This window comes from Xenia sp. Carnegie-2017, unplaced genomic scaffold (assembly GCF_021976095.1).
Source record: "Xenia sp. Carnegie-2017 unplaced genomic scaffold, XeniaSp_v1 HiC_scaffold_19, whole genome shotgun sequence".
In the NCBI taxonomy this organism is placed as follows: domain Eukaryota; kingdom Metazoa; phylum Cnidaria; class Anthozoa; order Malacalcyonacea; family Xeniidae; genus Xenia; species Xenia sp. Carnegie-2017.
Window position 1 is genome coordinate 5,792,759 of NW_025813481.1, and position 19,990 is coordinate 5,812,748.

General features: G+C 34.2%; 8 protein-coding genes across 13 annotated transcripts; 6 read left to right on the plus strand and 2 right to left on the minus strand.

Moving 5' to 3' along the window:
- The first annotated feature begins 202 nt into the window (after nt 1-202).
- LOC124438326 (cGMP-inhibited 3',5'-cyclic phosphodiesterase A-like) lies at nt 203-6,806 on the plus strand. The gene is made up of 10 exons (XM_046988386.1): nt 203-1,027; nt 3,111-3,347; nt 3,526-3,681; nt 3,894-4,277; nt 4,348-4,459; nt 4,537-4,823; nt 4,998-5,201; nt 5,281-5,436; nt 5,504-5,804; nt 5,907-6,806. Exons 2-9 carry the CDS (start codon nt 3,150-3,152, stop codon nt 5,795-5,797), a joined length of 1,791 nt encoding a protein of 596 aa, XP_046844342.1. The 5' UTR covers nt 203-1,027; nt 3,111-3,149; the 3' UTR covers nt 5,798-5,804; nt 5,907-6,806.
- On the plus strand, nt 204-1,013 carry LOC124438327. The gene has a single exon (XM_046988387.1). It carries the CDS (start codon nt 204-206, stop codon nt 1,011-1,013), a length of 810 nt encoding a protein of 269 aa, XP_046844343.1.
- A 1,118-nt stretch (nt 6,807-7,924) lies between the features above and the next one.
- On the plus strand, nt 7,925-11,050 carry LOC124438549 (DEP domain-containing protein 7-like). Its single transcript, XM_046988716.1, has 3 exons — nt 7,925-8,391; nt 9,776-10,451; nt 10,523-11,050. The coding sequence occupies exons 1-3, from the start codon at nt 7,997-7,999 to the stop codon at nt 10,853-10,855; spliced, it is 1,404 nt and encodes a 467-aa protein (XP_046844672.1). The 5' UTR covers nt 7,925-7,996; the 3' UTR covers nt 10,856-11,050.
- Nucleotides 11,051-11,139: 89 nt separating this feature from the next.
- Nucleotides 11,140-13,585, plus strand: LOC124438557 (JNK-interacting protein 1-like). 2 transcript variants are annotated; one of them, XM_046988733.1, is made up of 7 exons: nt 11,140-12,254; nt 12,335-12,368; nt 12,454-12,625; nt 12,695-12,745; nt 12,810-12,880; nt 12,951-13,049; nt 13,124-13,585. In XM_046988733.1, the coding sequence occupies exons 1-7, from the start codon at nt 11,774-11,776 to the stop codon at nt 13,173-13,175; spliced, it is 960 nt and encodes a 319-aa protein (XP_046844689.1). In that variant the 5' UTR covers nt 11,140-11,773; the 3' UTR covers nt 13,176-13,585. The 2 variants fall into 2 exon arrangements, with proteins under 2 accessions (XP_046844689.1, XP_046844688.1); XM_046988732.1 differs by having other exon boundaries at nt 12,695-12,880.
- Nucleotides 13,407-14,387, minus strand: LOC124438568 (60S ribosomal protein L44-like). Its single transcript, XM_046988748.1, has 5 exons — nt 14,295-14,387; nt 14,084-14,189; nt 13,908-13,975; nt 13,600-13,716; nt 13,407-13,520 (listed from the first exon to the last, which is right to left on the minus strand). Exons 1-5 carry the CDS (start codon nt 14,295-14,297, stop codon nt 13,500-13,502), a joined length of 315 nt encoding a protein of 104 aa, XP_046844704.1. The 5' UTR covers nt 14,298-14,387; the 3' UTR covers nt 13,407-13,499.
- A 48-nt stretch (nt 14,388-14,435) lies between these two features.
- On the plus strand, nt 14,436-16,984 carry LOC124438555. 4 transcript variants are annotated; one of them, XM_046988725.1, is made up of 7 exons: nt 14,436-14,807; nt 15,023-15,188; nt 15,246-15,469; nt 15,547-15,787; nt 15,898-16,006; nt 16,249-16,405; nt 16,515-16,984. In XM_046988725.1, exons 1-6 carry the CDS (start codon nt 14,680-14,682, stop codon nt 16,386-16,388), a joined length of 1,008 nt encoding a protein of 335 aa, XP_046844681.1. In that variant the 5' UTR covers nt 14,436-14,679; the 3' UTR covers nt 16,389-16,405; nt 16,515-16,984. The 4 variants fall into 4 exon arrangements, with proteins under 4 accessions (XP_046844681.1, XP_046844682.1, XP_046844685.1 ...); XM_046988726.1 differs by having other exon boundaries at nt 15,273-15,469; XM_046988729.1 differs by having other exon boundaries at nt 14,437-14,807; nt 15,432-15,469.
- On the minus strand, nt 16,113-17,779 carry LOC124438556 (deoxyribose-phosphate aldolase-like). 2 transcript variants are annotated; one of them, XM_046988731.1, is made up of 4 exons: nt 17,284-17,779; nt 16,899-17,212; nt 16,619-16,806; nt 16,113-16,537 (listed from the first exon to the last, which is right to left on the minus strand). In XM_046988731.1, the coding sequence occupies exons 1-4, from the start codon at nt 17,681-17,683 to the stop codon at nt 16,504-16,506; spliced, it is 936 nt and encodes a 311-aa protein (XP_046844687.1). In that variant the 5' UTR covers nt 17,684-17,779; the 3' UTR covers nt 16,113-16,503. The 2 variants fall into 2 exon arrangements, with proteins under 2 accessions (XP_046844687.1, XP_046844686.1); XM_046988730.1 differs by having other exon boundaries at nt 16,872-17,212.
- A 7-nt stretch (nt 17,780-17,786) lies between these two features.
- Nucleotides 17,787-19,221, plus strand: LOC124438562 (protein NipSnap homolog 3A-like). The gene is made up of 6 exons (XM_046988738.1): nt 17,787-17,995; nt 18,088-18,207; nt 18,283-18,383; nt 18,445-18,652; nt 18,775-18,861; nt 18,945-19,221. The coding sequence occupies exons 1-6, from the start codon at nt 17,821-17,823 to the stop codon at nt 19,019-19,021; spliced, it is 768 nt and encodes a 255-aa protein (XP_046844694.1). The 5' UTR covers nt 17,787-17,820; the 3' UTR covers nt 19,022-19,221.
- The last annotated feature ends 769 nt before the right edge of the window (nt 19,222-19,990 follow it).

Genomic DNA, 19,990 nt, shown 5'->3' on the forward strand with positions numbered 1-19,990 from the left:
GCATTGTGTTCCCTTCCCATAACACATTGCGGCCTTCGAGAGTAAAAGCCGAGCGGGGAACATTGATTGTTGTTGGTTTGAAGTTCAATTTGAGAAATGAAACGGTTTAGTTTGTCGAAGAATGTAGGGGAGAAATGTTCATTATTTTGAAGGAAAATTACCAATTATATTAGGTGCGATAAGGCGCTGATAAGTGCCTTGAAATGGATGGATCTTTCGTTGAAAAGGAGAAAACAGCCGCCTGTGTTCGTAAGTCAATTTCTACTACGAGCAATACAGTTAATGGTTATGGAACTTTGCTGTTGCAGACATTGGAAAGTCGTAAAGCAAAACTGGACGGTGATTCAAGTGTAAGATCATATTGTCAAGGTCTTATAAAACTCTCTCAACGTCATTTCGGAATCGTACTGTTATGCATTATTCTTGGTGGCCTAATATTTGCAACTTTACCTGAGAATATTTTGCTCAATTCTTGCTCTTTGATCAAAATTACAAGTCGTGTTTTGCTCCCTGGCCTGGCTACTTTATGTCTCTTTTATTGGGCTAGTGTTACCGTTCGAAAATACTTTGATTCACAGGCTTCGTTTGTGATAGTTCCTGTATTTTTCGTCACAGAACTATGCCTTCAAATACTAAGATTTTTCAACAGTGACAATGATCATATTTCAACGTACATCACTGTCGTCGTTATGATGCTAATGCCGTGTTATTACTTAATACCAGAATGTAGGAATGAAGGAACATGTATGTTCGCGTCCTGCTTGTTGATAATCAACGTTTTTGACAAGCTTGTTACAGCAAATAATAGTGGATTTTTTAGATATATTTTTATAAACTTATCGGCCGTGCTGGGAGAATTTTTGACGCGAATGGTAATTCTTCCCACGTCACAGAAGCCAAGTGAGATTGAAGCGAAAATTTCACTTACACCTGCGAAAACTAATCTTAAAATCGTCGAAATTCGGCTGCATCGGGCACCAATAATCGAAGGAGAACTTCATTACCAGTGTTGAATTTTCAAGCAAAGGTAGGATGTTGATTGTTTTAGTTTTGGTGTTCGTAAGCAATTAGCAAGTGTTGCTCACTACTATAGTAAAGATTGTTTCTATTTACTATGCAGTGGATCAATCTTATAAATTTTTAAATTGAAATTCTCACCATGTACTAGGGCGCGATTCAAATGCTTGCACAAGCTCTATGATGTAAAATATTTTGTCAACTGATGTTATTGCCTTGAGCACTAAAGTTATCATTTAATGAAAGAACTCTACGGTCTTTATAATTTTGTTTCAAAGTAAACATATTATGGTTTGCTTAATTTCGCTGTTATCAAACACACTCGAAATTGAATTACTACAAGTCTGTCTTATCGCCCTTCTTCTGCTTTTCTTGCGAAATTTTTTGCATAAGATTGAAAACATATTGTTCGTCATTGATGTGCAATGAAACAATTTTCTGCAGTATGCTTCAAGCTCATTTGCAATTTTATTGTGTGTATCACCTGCATTTTGATGGGGTAGAACTTTTCAATTTGAAATCTGTTAATGTAAACACCTTAGCAGACCGAACGCTCAAAATCATGCAAATCAAAGCAAGCGGATCGAAATGGTTTTTCTATCATGCATTTCGCATATTACGCGGAAGCCGGCAATATTTATCAATAATCCATGACCCCCGCACCATTTTTGATATATTTTACACAAGTTTGACGGCATCGAATATTTATTCCTTCTGCTTCTTTGATTCATTAACGACAACATGAATATCAAATAACCTTGCACTCGTTTCTAATCGTCTTAACGTAGCGTCATTACGAGTATTGTTGTAATTATCTCTGTTTCATTCACTGCTTTCATTAGACTTTAGCGCAGAACTTCGGAAAGAATGCCTCGGATATTTCAACATACAAAAGTATTATAACACTATTTTTTATTGCAATTAAAGTTGAAGGAGCTGTGATTGCACCAATTATATGCTACCATTTGACCGGCTGCATTGTGTCGCAGAGTTATTTTTTTATGTTTCAACAGCCTGTCTGCTTTGACAATATTATATTTTCGTATATATTATTTTGTATTAATGTTTGCGGTATCGTGTCTTTTATAAAAAATCTCATACTCACGAGAAATTAAACACCCATAAGACCAATCAACATTAGTTGCATTCCTGTCTATACTTCAGACGCAACGAAAACAATCAAATTAATGAATTTCACTTGAGCGGAATTTCCAAAAGCAAAAAGGGACGCATTCTTTTTTAAGTGGTCTTTTGTTGTTCGATTTGAAATCTTCCGTCAGTTTAAACGGGTTTTTAAATGTCAATGAACGAGTCGAATACACTGACAAACAGTCAAAGTTTCGTGACATTTGTACAGCACTTTTCAATATCTCATTTTCGTGTTGTACAAACACGCACTTACACTAAAAAACGATGACATCTTATATTTTGAAGACATCTCTTTGTCGTCGTTCCGAGGAAGTGAAATCAAAGTACTTTAAATTTCCATATTACATAAATCATTTCCTTTCATTTCAATTCATTATACAATAAGCTATTAAATTCCAAAATATGTGCAAAAAATAAGGTTTTACAATGTTGATGTATATTTGGGTAGAAATATGATCAATATTTTTCATTTCGATTACATTTTGCTGAAGTATTGAGCATATTTTTTGGCTATTTTTTATTTGCCAATTCTTTTCTTAACAAAGCATTCCATTGTTTACTTACAAGAAAGTCTCTCATTTGTTACTTAAAATTGCCAATAACTTGTTAGTGTTAGCTTATCAACTGCTTTTTATAAGTTCATTATAAACTTTTAATTTGGCGATAAAGTTTGAAAAATTTCAAGAAAATATTGACGAAAATGGATAGTTCAGAACGATGACGGAAATCTATATAGGATTATCCTAATATATTACATTTATCCAATATTCTCTATCTCTATATCTTTGACGAGTGAATCATCATGCTTGAAAATTGCCTTAGGTTAGCTCTGTTTGAGCTACGGTGCTTTAGGATTTCTTCGTGATTGCGAATTCAGCAGTTTCTATCACGCAGATTCAGATTGCAATCATGTCTCACATTACATAAATCTTCCTTTTCCTCAGAGTACAATAGATACGACAACTCTTGGTGAAGCTCATGGAATGTTATCAGATTTATTGGCGGACTCAAGCCTTCCCAGTAATGTTGCGAGCACCTTAAAAATCATCAGTTCAATGATTGCCCAGCCAACGTTCAATACATTTACACGTGGAGTGAACTCAATGAGTCCATTAGTGGAGAACCGTTTTGTTCCTGATGAAAAGATATGTGAGCAGCCCGATATGAGGGATGATGGCTGGGTATTGATGGATATATGTGTATTGATTATTTTCCCTGATCTGCATGAAATATTTGTATTGATTACATCTGCTTTAACACATTGATTGGGGTGTTGGGAATCTTAACAGATCGTTCTTATAACATGTTGTATAATTCAAATTTTGTAACGAAGAACTTCAATTTTCATGGTTTTTATAGCGCTCACGACTTCATCACAATCGTAGAATGTCAAATTTATTTACGACAACGACATCGGCTACAGGCATGCCGACTGTGGATAATATATCTCATAACCTTCCTGGTTCACCTAGGTCTGGGTCACCTACAATTTTATCGTCTGCTAAACTCAGGCAGGTAGGATACTCAGTGATCATGTTAAATAACAAACATAGCTATTTTGTGGTTAGTACACTGAATCAGATGGGTGTTTTTCTTAAGCTATTTGTCATTTTTCTTGCCACCATGGATGTGATTCATCATAATTAACCTGTAAGAATATAGTTCTTATTTTATCTAGCACCATAATCTTTCATAACTTGATCATCAAATATATCTTGTCGTTTCAGGCGAAATCTCTTCCGTACACTCTCTCACATACTCAAGATAACACTCGATCAAGTGAAGTTCGTTCTTCACCCATAACCCGTAAGGTATCTTGTGAAAGTGTTTCATTCACGAGTGTTCACGAAGAAAACTCGAAACTCGTGGAAAATTGTAAGTCGTGTGGACAGTCGGATGTTTCGGAATCGGAAGATAACGTGACCTCCGAAAATGAAATGGCGTTAACGACGATGTCCTTTTATGGCAGGCGTAAACCGACAGTGGATGAAATTCTAGAGAAAGCAAAGAATACGGAGAGGAATGGAGAAGTGGAAAAGTTGTTTGATAAAATTGATAGTTGGAGTTTTCCAATTTTCGATGTGTGGGAAAATGGCAATGTATTGCGAGGGGTAAGTAGGGTAAACATGGATATAAGACTTTGCCCGTCCGTGTGGTATTTACATTCCGTATCTTTTATAGGTGGCGTTCAAAATTTTTAAAAACTCTGGCTTCTTTGAGAAGTTTCACATACGAGAGGAAATATTTTTGAACTACTTTACTGCTCTTGAAGCAGGATATAATGACATTCCTTGTAAGAATGATCTTTCCTTTTATTTATTTTTGGATTTTTCTCGAAAACTTAAACAAATAGCTGTTTTTTGTTGCCAGATCACAACAGTGCACATGCAGCTGATGTATTACATGGAGTATATCACTTAACGACTCAACGTATTGCAGGCTTCTGCCCCTTTGATACCGGTGACCCAAATAGTGATTCTGATTCGGTGAGCGGTGACCAATCAGAAGAGTTATCAGAAACTACGGACCATTATGACAGACTTTCTAGTTGTTTGCCAGATTTAGAGAGATTTGCTCTGTATTCTGCTGCTGCTATGCATGATTACGACCATCCTGGTAGAACAAATGCCTTTATTGTTGCTACAGTTGAACCACAGGTAGTGCAACAAAATAACAACACTAAAATCACGCCACACAAAAAAGAAAATCATAATTTTACAATACTTATCGCCATTATAATTTTGCGCTTTCAAATTTAATTCAATAGCTTTCGTTTTAAGTGAGCAAGTTACGTTTATTATTTGCAAATCGTCAATTTTTTGTCACTCCAGGCTTTACTTTACAATGATCGGTCAGTACTGGAGAACCATCATGTATCGCAGGCATTTTCTTTACTTCTTTCGTCTCCTGAGTATAATTACGTGGAGTCTCTTTCGACGGCAGATTATAAGAGATTCCGTTTTTTGGTTGTGGACGCGGTTCTAGCCACTGATCTCAAACGCCATTTTGATATTCTCCAAGAGTTAAATGCAAAGGTTGGTTTATGTTGATTGTTTTATAAGCTGAAACGGTTGTTGATATGTATTGCTGAAGATGGGTTAAATTTATCTGCAGGTTGACAGCGGTGCTGGTATCGACTGGTCTTTTCACGAAGACCGTCTTTTAGCCTCTCAATTGTGTATAAAAATGGCGGATATCTCTGGTCCAACAAAACAGAAAGATATTCATATAAGGTGGACAGAGAGAATTGTTGAAGAATTTTATGAGCAGGTAAAAATTTTTTACATTTTTCTAGCGTCGTTTTTCTCTAACTCTATGACGTAACTCTTTTTGCCAGGGCGATGATGAACTGTCCAGAGGATTACCTGTTTCACCTTACATGGATCGAAATGTGCCGCTAGTTGCTCAGTTACAGGAGACTTTTATTAATCATTTAGTCGCTCCACTGTTTAGGTCATGCAGGAGCGCGGGCCTGCTACCTGGAGTATGGGTGACGTCTTCAGAGTATGACGTCAATAAAGAGAGCGACGGGATAGCTCAACGAAAGAGGATGAAAGCACGGAACATTCAGATTCCGGTGTGGGTCATCACCGGAGTTATCCCGTCAAAAAAAGACTTGGTAAAAAAATGAAACGGAGGTATTTTGTATTAAAATTTTTGAGAAAAATTCAGTGAAAAGAAACAGCATACTTAGTGTCATTGATGAACGCATCTTTTTGTTGAATATTTGTACTATCTAGGAAACAAAGGAGATCAAAGGAGATTTTCTGCGAAATTATGGAAAACCTTGAAAGTAATTATCAAATGTGGAGCAGGAGGATTAAGGAAATGGAACTTGAAAAGCAGGCAAGCAAAGGTAAATCAAAGGACAATTCAGTCGAAAATGGTGGAATTACTGAAGACACTGACTCAATACCGGCTAAAGAAACAAATGAGGATGTCTGAAGGTTGTAGTGTTCTTATAATTAAGTGTTGATAGTTAAGCTCATGGTGTCCTGTTTCCTTTAACTTGCTCGCGCTGTGTACCTGTCCTTACATAGTCATCTGTGCGTGCGTGCTGCGTGTGTGTGTAATATAAATAGATTTGCGAAACAGCGGATTTATATTTCAAAATAGATTATATATTGAAAAACTTGTACATTACTTGGTGCTGCCGCTGACCAAGTATAATATAGCTCAGATTGTTCATGGCTGTACATTACCTTAGATTGGAGAGATCGTGTGAAAGATAAAATGTTGTAACTAACCTTTTACATTATGAATCACGCAAGAAAACTACAGATACGTCGTATATAATATTAATAATACGATGAAGCTGTGGTAATATATATAATGAAAATATTTGGGTAGCTACCTACCTGTCGAACACGAATTTTTTCTTTCGTAATTTGCGTATAGAAAGGCCAGTTCGTGCGTCAATGTACGAGCTCTTTTCATTAAAGCTTCTAATTTTCACTAATGTTTCTAATTTTCACCAATGCTTCTAATTTTCACCAATGCTTCTAATTTTTACCAATTCTTATAATTGTCACTAATGCAATCATTTTCATTATGTCGATTTCAGTTGTCAATTTCGTTTCTATATTTCAGTTTGTTATAAGTTTTATTTATTAATGTAAAATATAAATTTCATCAATTAATTTCTTTTATCAGTTATTTAAATTAATTTCTTGTTTCTTCTTCGAACCCTTCAAAATCTTTTGCATTGATTGATGCAATGTCAATGATTTTTTACTGTTTAAATGTATGAATGTTTTTTGTTGTATTGTGTGGATGTCGTGAAGATATTAAATTGTCGATTGCAAGTACAATTTCTTTCACACTCATTCGGTATTTGATGCATAGTTGCCTAGTTATTTGTTCATTTGTTGAAAATTTATGGATATATTTATTTGAAAATTTGGAATGACAATAATTTTTGTTCGAATAATTATCATTTTAACAAAGCGAATATTTTCACCCACTCTCTGTAATTATTTTTAATAGTTTAGAGCGTGAAGCATTTTAGTACAGCATTCTCTACATTTTTGACAATTTCTATATTTTCCTTCAAATTCTTTCATATTGTCTTTAGAAACTATTTTAATCGTTCCTTACGAGATGAAAATAGTTCAAAAAATGGTGTTTTAATCCTTCTGGATCACCATGTAAAGGAAGATTTTGTGTTGTAATTGATGTCATGTTTAATCTCTGAAATATTTAAATTAACAAAGAACACACTATCAAAACTGCACGTCTGCACATAACATGAAAGATTTATTTGTAATTTACAATGCCATTTTTCACACAGTTAAGAAACTTTTAAAATTGTGTGGGATTAGAAACGCTAAACTTGCGCTGAAATTTATGTGCTCTATTTTAGACTTGAAATTTTTGTCTTCGAAAAATAGCATGTTGCAACATTAAATTTTGTTACCGAATTTAATTTGAACAAAAAAAGCCAGATGTACAGCAAAATTCAGCAAACATGCGACGAAAGTATTCTGCTGTTTTAAAAAAGGTTAATTTCTTTAATGACAATTTGATGAATTGAGTTCTAATGTATAGCTTTGCTATAATTGATATAAACCTGTGAAATAATTCAAAATATGAAAATCGCATTTTTGATACCGAAAATAGAATATACTGCTAATCCTCAGAAAGGGAAAAAAACAAGTGTTTTTGGCCCAAAAAATGCCTCAAGGTCTCTCGACGCCTACGTCATGTAGATCAAATTACCATGACAAACGTGCAGAGATTTGTTTTGAGTGGCCAGCGTCGATTGTTACTTTGTATTTGAGCTGTGTGTTTCACCTGTCGCCATTGAAACGGAAGATTCGTCGCATGAAAGATGAACACAACTTTCGACCCGAATTATGAGTACCGAGCAACAATAAAACGTGAAAAATTCAAGGCAACCGCAATATGGAATGATATGGTGAATCATCTACGAAATAATGTTGTTATTAAGCGACGTCGTTGGAAAATGAAATCGTACGAAGATTGCTTTACGGGATCAGAAGCGATAACAGTGCTTCAAAATTTTGTTAAATCTCACCCAGATATGAGACTTGGTGTTTCAAGATCTCAGCTTCGTAATCTTTGTCAGATATTTGTTCAAAAAAGGATTTTGGAAGCGGTCGAGGATAATCAGAGAAGTGATTTTGACGATGGCTCAAAGTTATATCGGTTTGTTGACGTTGCTTATAGCAATACTGGGCCGCATGTGTCACAGGATTTTCGAAGGTCAGTAAATAGTTATATTCCTTTCGTTGTTTTGTACCTATATATTGTTATACGTGACTTATTACTTCACTTAAAAAAAAGATAGTGCAAGGATTGTGTTTTATTGCAAGCTAGAGTAATATACTTCTTCAATTTGAATTCAATTCCTTTTATTAAATACATTGGAGCGTAATTTCGGTAGTTATTAATGCAAAATAGTATTCTTCAATTCCTAATAATCTCAACAGATTCATATATACTGGGTAAGCTGACCCGGCGTGAGCGCAATTGCAAAATCAAGCTTTGCAAGCAAGGTCTATTTTTTTTTATCTTGCGTCACAAATCACAAGGTTCAACTGTCCCTCTGTAACTCAAACTTCTTTTCTTGTATCATGTTACAAGGTTGCCTTCCTTGTATGTGAGGATATTAAATTTATATACTTATCGCCATTAGCTAAAGTTGAATATGAGTTCTTACAAAAGACCGAGATTGACAATGACTTTGAACTGATAACGAAATGTACGTCCCAAGAATTTTTTTATCTTTTTTTCAAAATAACTTAAATCTTGAATTAGCGAGTTCATGATATTTAAAGTTTGGTTTACCAGTTCATAAGTTGATGAGAGAGAATACTAATTATAATTGTGATCATACTTAGTCAATATGAACGCTAGTTGGCCATTTTTCTCTTCCTATTCCACTTTTCAAAATAGATGACTACAACATTATGTTCATATATATACATCCTTAACGACAAAATTTTGCTTTACGTTCCTTTTCGTTCTCGTGATCTGTTTGTGAATCTCTTAAAGAGTGTTGAAATATTCTTATTTACATGCAACTTATTATCCTAAATCATATAGCAATTATACGACACGTATCGCACATTACAATTTTGAGCAATTGTATGGAAATAGATGACATTTTTGATTTAGTTGTTGAATACAGTCATATGTTTGATACAAAGAATATAGTGTTTAGCATTCACTATGTTTTGTATCGCCACAGGATAGTCCTTCCTGCTCTTAAACAAAGTAGTAATTTACTTTGACTTTCAAAAGCAGAATGAGTATGTTTTTCGACATGACAACAGTTTTTGGCAACCAACCGACGACGGCATAACAAATGTAAGATGGGCTCTAGAAAATTTCGAGACGCATAAAATTCCCTTTCATAGCTTTTCTCATAAAACCTGGCCTTAAAAAAGACATTAAGTCACAAGCACTTCAATTTATTGCCTCATATATTAAAATCATTTTGTTAATAAGAAATACCGCCCTTCCTGTGGGCGTCTAGCAAGGTGCATCACGCGGTCATCCAACAATGTTAACACGAATTTTCTCTCTCCCTTACATCATTAGTGTTAATGATGAACAGATTCAGAACTATGATTTCTTTTGATAGGGATAAAGCTTTACTACCATTAAAAAAGGACATATCTATCCGTGAAGTTGATATTTTAAGACGAGAAATCAGCGCAGTTCGTTTATTACAGTTAATTGATGTGCCCATGTTGGAGAATTTGCTAGAATCGTTTGAAAATTATGCTGACCATGACGACGAGTACGCCAATGGTAATAATTTGGATGTGGAGCAAGCCAATAAAATTGGACGCGAACATTTAGATCAGACATTGGAGTTATGCGAAAATGACCAAGAAAAAACATGGTTAAAAGCAACAATAGAATGTTTTGATCTTCAAATCAAGTGTCCTTTACCTAGAAAAACAGAGATTGGATTTAGAAATTCATGGAACGACAGTATTTTAGGAATTTTCAAAAGTTTGATTGATTACTATCGATCGATCGTCGAGACTTTATTTCCCAGCAATTTGTTTGAAGTTATCTGTGAGGTATCGTTCTTACTGCAAAATGGAAAGTATACTGAGTGTTTAAGAGTGTTGCAGTTGTTGGTTGTACTATTGCCGCTGAGCAAATCGCAGCATTTGCAGAAACTCCTTCAATTCATGTGTCTTTCTGTGGATAACAATATACAACCTGTGGCAGGAGTGGATTCAAGGGAAGGAGTTTGTTCGGTATTTATGAATGCCATTCTTCCAGAATGTGATCAATTGGATAAGGTAAACTAATCAGGTTTTAACGAAAGTTCAGTAATTGTTCAACTTTCCTTATTATAAATTTATGTTTTCAGGTAATGCGTTATTATCTTGTCAACTTCATGATGGAGACTCAAGCGAATATGTTTCGCATTCCCGAAGATGTTGTCCAATATCTCCAGGAAACATTGAATGAATTTGAACAAGGGCGCACTGACCTTCCTGTGGTTTCCAGATGTCGTCGCGTCTCCGTGTTGGAATACGAACAACAAAGAGAAACTTTTACGAATCAGGAGTTAGAACAACTTATAAACCAAATTCTAGACGATTTAAACTTAACACTGAAAGAAAAGAAAATGCTTTTGAGGAACTTTCAAAAACATCATCCTGAAGTATTTTTGAGACAGTTCCCTGACGGAGACTTTTGAGAAAGGATCTCTGTGTATTATGTTTTCTTATTTGTAATATGATTCTTTATCTTCATTAAACCTGTACATAATTCTGGATAAATATGTGTTTTCGCAAAATACATTGCTTCCTATATAAAACGTGAAAATAGATATTAATATATTGTAATCACTCTCATCCAGAATGTTTCTTTAATAGACAGCTCTTTGTATGTAGATTTTCTTTATGTATTTATGTTTGAACCGGATCAATGGTTTGATCGCGGCTATGGAAGTCAAATTTTAGGATTGGATTTTGAATTTGGATTATGATTGGCTCATTTCTATTTGATACAAAATAGCAACAAAGGTGAAAAACGTTTCGAAGGAAGCATAAAAGCTTGTCTCTTCGACTGTCTTTCGAAGAAATTGGAAATAATATAAACTGGGTGGTCGAGAAACAATGTTTTTCTTTTCGGAACACAAAATCTCAACGTGACTTGCCGCAAAATCATAACATTAAAACGTCAAAGATCATTGTGTTTTTGAAGTCTACGTCACTGTCGTCACAAACAAAGGATCCAAGAAGGTCCTTGTACAGAAATAACCTCCTTGGTTGCTTTGTTTTTAAATATTTCAAGTATTCAAAGTGGAGCACTGAAATTACGGAAATCAACTATTAAAATAATTATTCGTTGCTATATTCAGCAATAATAAAGCATCACAATCAAATAATGTAGATACGTTATGAAGTATGGAATATCAAGTTGTCCAAAAGATCGAAAGACTTAAAGGAACATAAAGAAAATAATTTGATATTAGTGGTTTTCAACCACGTATAGTAGTAGTATATTTCAATTGCTAGTCTGTCATGTTCGTAATAGAAATGTCAGCCAGTTGAACATCATAAAGTTTATACATAGAGTTTATATAGAGTTTATACATAGACAAGTAGCAAGAATGAAAACAGCTAGCCCTGTCACTAAAAGGAAAGAAAGGACCTATGGCCAAGCATATAGTTTTAAAACTTTACCAAAGGATAGTCATGGTTCACGAAAGATAGCTTTGAAAAAGTCACAAAGTGCTCAAGGTATCTCAAGTTATGGCTTCAATGGATTTTCGTCAACAGAATGTGCAGTTGTTACGGACAGTGAGAGAAATACAACTGCTCATGTGTCAGAGATTAGAGAGAGACTGCCAAATTGCAGTGGTCATGTTCAACTTAGAGAAGGCGATTTACAGACTCATTTTGCTGCGTATAAATTTCTTCCAAGACATGATAATGAACTTGAATTAGATGTAGGGGATGCTATTTGTGTAAAACATATTTCTAGTGATTTATGGTGTGAGGGCAAAAATCTACGTTCTGGTAAAACAGGAATATTTCCATCTCATTTTGTCTCAGATATCCTATCATATACAGGAGAGAAGATAAAATATGGTATATACTAACTTTTATTGGTTGATTTACGAATATGGTTAAAATATCTCACATTTTGATGATTTCATTGTCATTGTTAGATTTGTCCCAAAATGGGATGCAGTTCTACTTGAAGTAAGTTTGTTGCTTTTATATTTTTCAAGTATTTTCAACCTGATATAACAACCTGATCATTTTTCATGTTTTGATGTAATTATAGATTTTTGGGCTCTGTTGAAGTATTTGTGTTAAAAGGAATCAATGTTTTGCAAGAAGCTATAACAAAGATATTGAGTTTAAGAACCAAAAATAAAGTACATGATTGGTCTCCATGTACACTGGAAATTGACGAAAGAGGAATAAGACTCATAGATCATGCACAAGAAAATGAGGTTTTTAATGTTTTTCTCATTGAAACTTATAATTTTCCTTATTTTTATGGATATTGATTTTATTTTCAGAAACAACAGAACAAGTCACTTGTCGGAAGACTGTTTAATAATGAACAAAAGGTGATAGTTGAAAAAAATTCTGAAAACAAAAACTGTGGTTATTTTTTATCAAATCATCTTTCAGGCTGCTGTATCCAAGTTTTACTTTCAACTAAAACATGTCACATTTTGTGGTTGCTACTCAGAGTCAACAAGGTGATTAAACTCTGAATTACCATCCCTTGTTTCAAGGCATTCACTCAAAGCATTTTGCATTTATACATAGGTATTTCGGGTTTGTCACCAAACACCCGCATCAACAAAGATTTGCCTGCCATATATTTATGTCAGAATTCTCTACAGAACCTGTTGCTAAAGCCATAGGGTAATAATACCAATCCAGTGATCCTTTGCAATTGTCAATGTCATGTTTAGATAATATTATCTTTATTGTTATAGGCAAGCTTTTAAGAAACTTTCATTTGAACTTCGAAGAAAATCTGAACAGTAATGAAGTTTTGTTATGTTCCTCTTCTGTTAGCATGGTGATACAGCAACACTGTTATTTGTCTAAAGGAGTCCGCATCAAAGGTCTCACATTTCCTGATTTTACCAAAAATGAGCAATAATTCCAGTGGGCTAAATTTTAGTTTAGTATTTACTAGGTTACTAATCCAGGTGATAAAGATAACACAAAGTGTATAAGCTGCCTTAAAGGAAATTGAAATGTTGCGTTTCTCTGTTGTGTTGGTGAGGTAAATAATTTATTTATCTAAGTTGAAAACACAAAGAAATGGAACAATAATGTTTATTTAAGAATTTATTCATTCAAATATTAGAACTGGATCATTTGTCCCTGAAAGTGAAATAAAATTAAGTATTAATGTAGATCTCTGACATACAAAGCATTTAAAACATAAACCAGTGTGGTGTACCTTGCGTTTCTTGTCACCACCAAGTTCAAAATGTTTACATCTTTTGATTGGTACTTGCTTTCGTCGTTTACATTCCATACACTCCATTCTCAACACAATCTTCTTAGTTGTCTTTGCCTACATCCATACAGTAAGACAAGTAAATACACAATAATAAGTTAGGAAATAGTTTGCCACACAAAACTGTTAGTCTTTCAACAACAATCAGGCTAGTATTTGTATGTCATAGAAGTAGGCGGCAGGGTAATCTGCAACTGCTCTTAACTTCGTAATACATATAATGCGGCTAGTTGAAATCATAAACAGACCTTTTTATGGAAGATGGGTTTGGTTTGTCCACCAAAACCTCTCTGTTTTTTATCATAACGTCGTTTGCCTATCAAACGAAATGAATAACGTGTCAGAAACATGAATTCTTTTGGAACTTAAAAAAATCTTGTGTGCCTATCACATTGACATAATGAATGAAAGGACTATAAGCAACCTTGAACGTGTAGACTAGCTTTTCCAGCCTTATATTGAGTAACTTTGTGAAGTGTATGGCGTTTACACTTATTGCAAATGGTCCTACGCTGCTTCGGGATGTTGACCTTTTTCAAAGAAAGTAGACAATATTTAAATGACAATTTATCAGGAATAGGACATGTTTAAAACAAATTTCTTTTCAGCGAGGATTGAAAGCGATTGAATCTTACCATTTCTAAACCGTTTATCTGGTAAAGATGGAGAACTTGAAAAGAACGATCGATGGAGAGTATCAACCTTAGGACTGGAAACTAACTGACTAAAATTAGGCTCAGTCCAATGTCCAATGGCCTAATGCAAGCTCCGAGCAAACCAATATTAAGCAGTAAAAATTTTAATTTTTTCAATCCACAGGATAAGTCAATTTAAATCATACTTTTGAGTTTCAGACAAGTCTTAAAATATTTAAAAATGTTTATTTGGAATTGAATGTAAATGAAAAATAAATGGCAAAGAAATATATACATCCGCGACACATCTTGTCAGCGGCTGGAGATAAAAATCATAAAATTCAAGCAGGCAATTGTTTTTTCTTGTCAAAAATATTGATCTACGATGACCTCGCATGATAATCAAGCATTCTTGAATGAAGAACTTAAATATGTAAGGGAAAAACTGACAGAAATCCTTAAAGGAACTGAAATAGTTGCTTGTCACATAGCAATGGTACAAGTCAAAATAAAGTATGTTAAATGCAAGGTGACGTTGGTGTGAATTTTGAAATCTAATGTATACACACTGAGTGAAGTTTTCATAGGAAGTGCAATCTTTAAATTCCAGTGATAGTTTAGTCAGACCAACCACCAGCCCGACTCTTACAATCTCTTGACACACGTTTGACAGTTATGAGTTATAATATCAACCTTTACCCTTCATTACTTTTGTTTTTCATGTATAGGAGAACAAAGTACAAGCAGACGGTTGCTCATTTCCAGTTTCCTAAGGATTATCCTCAAAGTGCTATTTTAATTGAGTTGAAAAGTAAAACTTTGTCTGAGAAATTACTAAATAAATTAGTTGAAATATGTGATCAAGAGGCCAAAAAACACATCAGCTCTCCTCAGGTAAGGCAACTGTAGTTAAGTGGTTCTTTACCAAATTATTTATATAATTCTTTACAGTTAGTTCCTATCATCACATTTATAAAGAAATTCTTGGACGAGAATTTTTTCTCTATATGTTCTGATGAGATAAATTACATCAAGAAAAATCTTATTAACCCTGAAAAGGATGAACTTAAAATAAAATCAAAGAGTGGAACACTTAGTTTCAACATCAATCAAGATAAATTTTACATGACATTTAAGATTTTTGTTCCAGATAACTATCCAGGAGAACCAGTAAGGTACGACTATTGAACAATTTGTATGAATGTCTTACATGTAATGTGATTTTTTTTGTGTGATTTATTGTGCAATTTAGAATTGAGGAAACTGCTTCAAACTTTCCTGGATATTTAAGGAAAGTGTTTCTTTCGCAAGCTGAGGAAATAGCTCGAAAATGTGTCAGTAAACCTTTGAAAAGGAACTCAAAAACTCCACCATTTGAACCGAAGTCTTCACTTCAACCTGTTGTTGAGTTTTTGGTGAATGAATGCATTAAACGATATCCTAAGGAATCATGTCCACTTTGTCATAAACAAGTATTACCTGAAAAACCAGAGGTATGAATTTTACTTTTATAGTATATTTTTTGAAAGCATCTTTGTACTAGAATTTCATGTGATATCATTACTGTAATGTTTATTCATGGTCTTTGTAACTTTCTGTTTAGGATGTAATAAAAGATACGTCACATCCTAATCATTTGGAAAGAGTATATTGTTCACATATTTATCATTTTGGGTGCCTTGATAAGTACATGAAGACTCCACCTTTTAAAGGTCTGTTAAAGGCATTAAATTGAATATAAATGGAAGGCTACTTTCCACCAAAATAGATACACCAGTAATTCAAATATTTCTATATAAAGTCTTTCCATCCATCTCAGGAAGTAAAATTTGTTTTTATTGGAGTATAAACTTGATTTATTAAAGGTAGTTATACCATTCAGTTGAATGGTTGATGGTTTTGATCATACAATGTTCTTGAAAGTCCTATCCAATTTACTTCATTTTTGATACAGATAAAAAATGTCCAGCATGCAAGAGTATCATCTATCATGAAAAATGGAATGTTTCAGCAAAGGTTGCAGAAGATCGCTGGGCTCATAAACAAGCAAAGCAACGTGAACTTGAAGAAGTAGTCGACTTTCTTGCTGATTGAAGAATGTTTATTTAAAGGTACCATCACTTTACAAAATGTAAATTATAATTTTAGAAACTTAAAAATGAAATTGTTTAAGGTCAATATTTCATATTTAATTTTTACAATACTGTTTTTATGACATAGGTAACTCATGAGCAGCAGCATATCTGGAAAAAAAAGATGGCAATCAAATTACGAGGTTCACAAGTGCAAAACAGTTATTTTAGTATTCTTTCAATTGTACCCACCTTCCTGTGACATGGTGGAAAAGCTGACGCTCAATGTCAACAAGTAGTGAACTAGCTCCTATTCTAAATAAGTTTGGCTGAGTCCATTCATCGCCCAATTCTTCTTTCATCAACACCAACCATGTAAGAGAATCTTTGGCACTTCTTATTCCACCGGCAGGCTTAAAGCCCACTTTATATCCTGTCTCCTAAACAAATAAAACTTGTCCAGTTTAAACATTTTAATATACTACTTTATTTAAAATTTAGTTACCTGAAAATATTCTCTGATTGCCCTTACCATAACCAAAGCAACAGTGAATGTTGCATTCACACTTTCCTTTCCTGTTGATGTTTTAATAAAGTCAGAACCAGCCATCATACAAACAAGGCTTGCTCGATATATATTTACCAGTGACCCGAGTTCTCCTGTAGCTATTATTGTTTTGAGATGAGCATCACCACATACTTTACGAAATGCTTTAACTTCATCATATAGTGCCTGCCATTCACCATTAAGTACATAGGCTCGAGTGATGACAATATCAATCTCCTTTGCACCATATGAAATGGCTGTCTCAATTTCTTCCAAACGCTGCTTTAATGGGGTTAGGCCTATATGAAAAAACCAAGCATTATCATTACCCTCTGATAAACCCACCTACCATTTTAATGATCCTACATACCTGCAGGAAACCCTGCAGCTACAGAGGCAACAGGAATTTTGGAGTCCAAACTTTGCAAGGTTTGAACAGCATCTGAAACTCGGGCAGGGTAAACACAAACAGCTCCGACTTTAAGTTCATTTTCAAAAGCCATACTGTTTAATAAATCACGTCGAATTGGATTTTGTGCCTTAAAACATAATCGTGTCACGTTGCTGTTGGTGTCATCTCCTGACAGCGTTGTAAGATCAACACATGATACAGCCCTTAGCAGCCAAGCTGCCTGCCATTCTTTTTTGATAGAGCGTCGTGTTTTGAGACTTTCAGCCCGTCGTTTTACGGCGGAAAAGTTTACACAGCACTTTGACAGCCATGAAAAGTTTAATTCTGTACCAGGATTGCGAACCACATGACAGGACATTTCGAGACGGAGTAGTTCTTAGTTGAAGGAAAGTGGAAGCATAACAATTAACAAGAAGGGTGAAAAGGTCGCTTTTTTCTTGGTACCAGTACCACTCTGAGTACCACACTATCACTGGGCAACTGGTCGTTGGTCAAATGCTGCAGGTGAAAAATATGGCGCTTAAAAATGATATGAATTTTCTTGTTAAATTAATGAAATATAGTACAGTATGTCGGAATTTTGATGTGAAGAGAAGATTTTGTAATTCATCATTTATTTCTCCGAGATTTTACGAATATAGAACATACAGCATAAAACAAAAACGATTTAGTAAGTAGCATTGTAATTATTTTTTAATTTTGGCTCTAGGTTCTACAATATAGTCATGGTTTCCTAATGTACAATAATCATGTTATTTCTAGATGAGTTTATGCAACTTACAAATGAGTGTATTCACTTGAGAACTGCTCACTCAAAACTAATGGGCTACTGGGTTACTGAATATGGTGCTTTGAATGAAGTTTCCCATTTATGGCAATATGGTTTGTAAAATCTTTACAGCGTGACTTAATTCATCAATAATATATTCAGAATATTCAAATGTTCATTTTTATTAGACAATCATGGACATCGAACAGCAGTACGATCTACTCTTGCAAATGATCAGGAGTGGATTTCAAATTATCTATCTAAAGTGCTGCCAATGTTGACCAAACAGGTATAACTCAATGTGAAAATGGTGTTAAAGAGAAGTTTTTTTTGAACATAAGATTTTTTAGGAGAATGTAATATTGTATCCATTTCCATGGTACAAGATTATTGAAAAAACACTTCTGGAACAAGGCGTCTATGAGATGTGCCTATATACTGTGCTTCCAGGGAAATTAGAGCAATTTTCTCATCGCTTTAGACAAGGTGTTGAGGATCGCAATAAATATTCTCAATTAATTGGAATCTGGTTTAGTGATTTTGGTGAATTAAATCAAGGTATGATTTCAATTTGAATCATATGACAAACTTCATCACATTTTTAAAAACTGCACAAAAACACTAATCTGAACATTACTTTTTTCTTTTCTTTTGTGATATTATTTAAAAATGTTTTACAGTCTATCATCTTTGGCATTATCGTACTCCAGATGAACGTATTGAGGTCATAGATAAGGTTGAAAAGGATGAAATGTGGAGAGAAACTAGTATGATAATTTCTGTTTGTTTGAATTGTTCACGCATTTGTGCATTTATCCCTCATCTGTTTGTATTTTATTTTTTATTTTAGTGCGTGACTGCAAACTACTGTTGTCAAACATGAGCTCAAAACTACTAGTTCCAACAAAGTTTTCTCCATGGAAGTAATTGCAAAAGTGAGGTAGATCATAGATCAATTATATTTTGTTAGGGTTTTATAGAGGAAAGCTTAATATCTTATTAAACATGTGCATGAAGTAGTGGTTCTTCAGAAAATTGTACTCAAATAGCTATAAATTCAACTAAATTTTTGTTTTTACTTCATTTATCAAAACTAAATTGTCATCTTTCACGAAGATTGACATTTATTTCATGTTTCATTTCTAAACATTTCTGAACACATCACTCATTAAATTAATGAATGATTTATTATTTTCCGTTGGCTGAGTCACAAGGCAATGGAAAATGTTTTCTTATACACTCATATTTTGCTGCAAGCATTGTAAAATAAAAGTAATGTGGGTTGTAAGCTGACTTTAAATGCAATCAACTTATTCACTTATTGAATACACAGATAAGTTTAAGGCTGGATGACGCTTGTGGTGTAATTTCATTTTTTACCAAATATGGTCAGATGACTTTATTCCAAAGCCATCATCTGATATATATAATATACTAATCCTAACACGGTTTTTAATATGCACATGAAAAACATGTGACTTGGACGAGATTTAAACTCCCACCTTCGGGATACTAGTCCGCCGCTCTACCTGTTGATTATATATATATTATACTCTGATAAATTAATTTATTATATATATACTCTGATGATGGCTTTGGAATAAAGTCGAAACACAGTGCCATCCAGTAAACTGCTATAGTGGCGAGAATCTCTCATCCATACGCAGTTTTAAGAGATTTGACTCGTCTCCAATCCCTGTGGGCTTGGTAGCTCAACAGGTAGAGCGGCGGACTAGTATCCCGAAGGTGCAAGTTCAAATCTCGTCCAAGTCACATGTTTTTCATGTGCATGTTAGAAACTGTGTTAGGATTAATATATTATATATGGTCAGATGATTTATGATTAAGTGAGCTATTTACTCCAAAATTGGTTCTTGCAGATCTGTTCACCATTAC

Coding starts and splice junctions, on each gene's coding strand:
- LOC124438327 (XM_046988387.1), top strand. CDS start 204: ATGGATGGATCTTTCGTTGAAAAGGAGAAAACAGCCGCCTGTGTTCGT.
- LOC124438326 (XM_046988386.1), top strand. CDS start 3,150: ATGTTATCAGATTTATTGGCGGACTCAAGCCTTCCCAGTAATGTTGCG. Junction 4,460..4,536: donor AGGATATAATGACATTCCTT/GTAAGAATGATC, acceptor TTTTGTTGCCAG/ATCACAACAGTGCACATGCA. Junction 5,437..5,503: donor TTGAAGAATTTTATGAGCAG/GTAAAAATTTTT, acceptor TCTTTTTGCCAG/GGCGATGATGAACTGTCCAG.
- LOC124438549 (XM_046988716.1), top strand. CDS start 7,997: ATGAACACAACTTTCGACCCGAATTATGAGTACCGAGCAACAATAAAA. Junction 8,392..9,775: donor GTGTCACAGGATTTTCGAAG/GTCAGTAAATAG, acceptor TTCTTTTGATAG/GGATAAAGCTTTACTACCAT. Junction 10,452..10,522: donor AATGTGATCAATTGGATAAG/GTAAACTAATCA, acceptor TTATGTTTTCAG/GTAATGCGTTATTATCTTGT.
- LOC124438557 (XM_046988732.1), top strand. CDS start 11,774: ATGAAAACAGCTAGCCCTGTCACTAAAAGGAAAGAAAGGACCTATGGC. Junction 12,369..12,453: donor GGGATGCAGTTCTACTTGAA/GTAAGTTTGTTG, acceptor ATGTAATTATAG/ATTTTTGGGCTCTGTTGAAG. Junction 12,626..12,694: donor ATCATGCACAAGAAAATGAG/GTTTTTAATGTT, acceptor TTTTATTTTCAG/AAACAACAGAACAAGTCACT.
- LOC124438568 (XM_046988748.1), bottom strand. Junction 13,717..13,907: donor AACCCATCTTCCATAAAAAG/GTCTGTTTATGA, acceptor GTATGGATGTAG/GCAAAGACAACTAAGAAGAT. Junction 13,521..13,599: donor GTGGTGACAAGAAACGCAAG/GTACACCACACT, acceptor TTTCACTTTCAG/GGACAAATGATCCAGTTCTA.
- LOC124438555 (XM_046988725.1), top strand. CDS start 14,680: ATGACCTCGCATGATAATCAAGCATTCTTGAATGAAGAACTTAAATAT. Junction 15,189..15,245: donor AACACATCAGCTCTCCTCAG/GTAAGGCAACTG, acceptor AATTCTTTACAG/TTAGTTCCTATCATCACATT. Junction 15,788..15,897: donor TATTACCTGAAAAACCAGAG/GTATGAATTTTA, acceptor CTTTCTGTTTAG/GATGTAATAAAAGATACGTC.
- LOC124438556 (XM_046988730.1), bottom strand. CDS start 17,683: ATGTCCTGTCATGTGGTTCGCAATCCTGGTACAGAATTAAACTTTTCA. Junction 17,213..17,283: donor AGCTGCAGGGTTTCCTGCAG/GTATGTAGGATC, acceptor TTTTTCATATAG/GCCTAACCCCATTAAAGCAG. Junction 16,807..16,871: donor CAATCAGAGAATATTTTCAG/GTAACTAAATTT, acceptor TTATTTGTTTAG/GAGACAGGATATAAAGTGGG.
- LOC124438562 (XM_046988738.1), top strand. CDS start 17,821: ATGCTGCAGGTGAAAAATATGGCGCTTAAAAATGATATGAATTTTCTT. Junction 18,384..18,444: donor TGCCAATGTTGACCAAACAG/GTATAACTCAAT, acceptor AAGATTTTTTAG/GAGAATGTAATATTGTATCC. Junction 18,862..18,944: donor TGAAATGTGGAGAGAAACTA/GTATGATAATTT, acceptor TTTTTATTTTAG/TGCGTGACTGCAAACTACTG.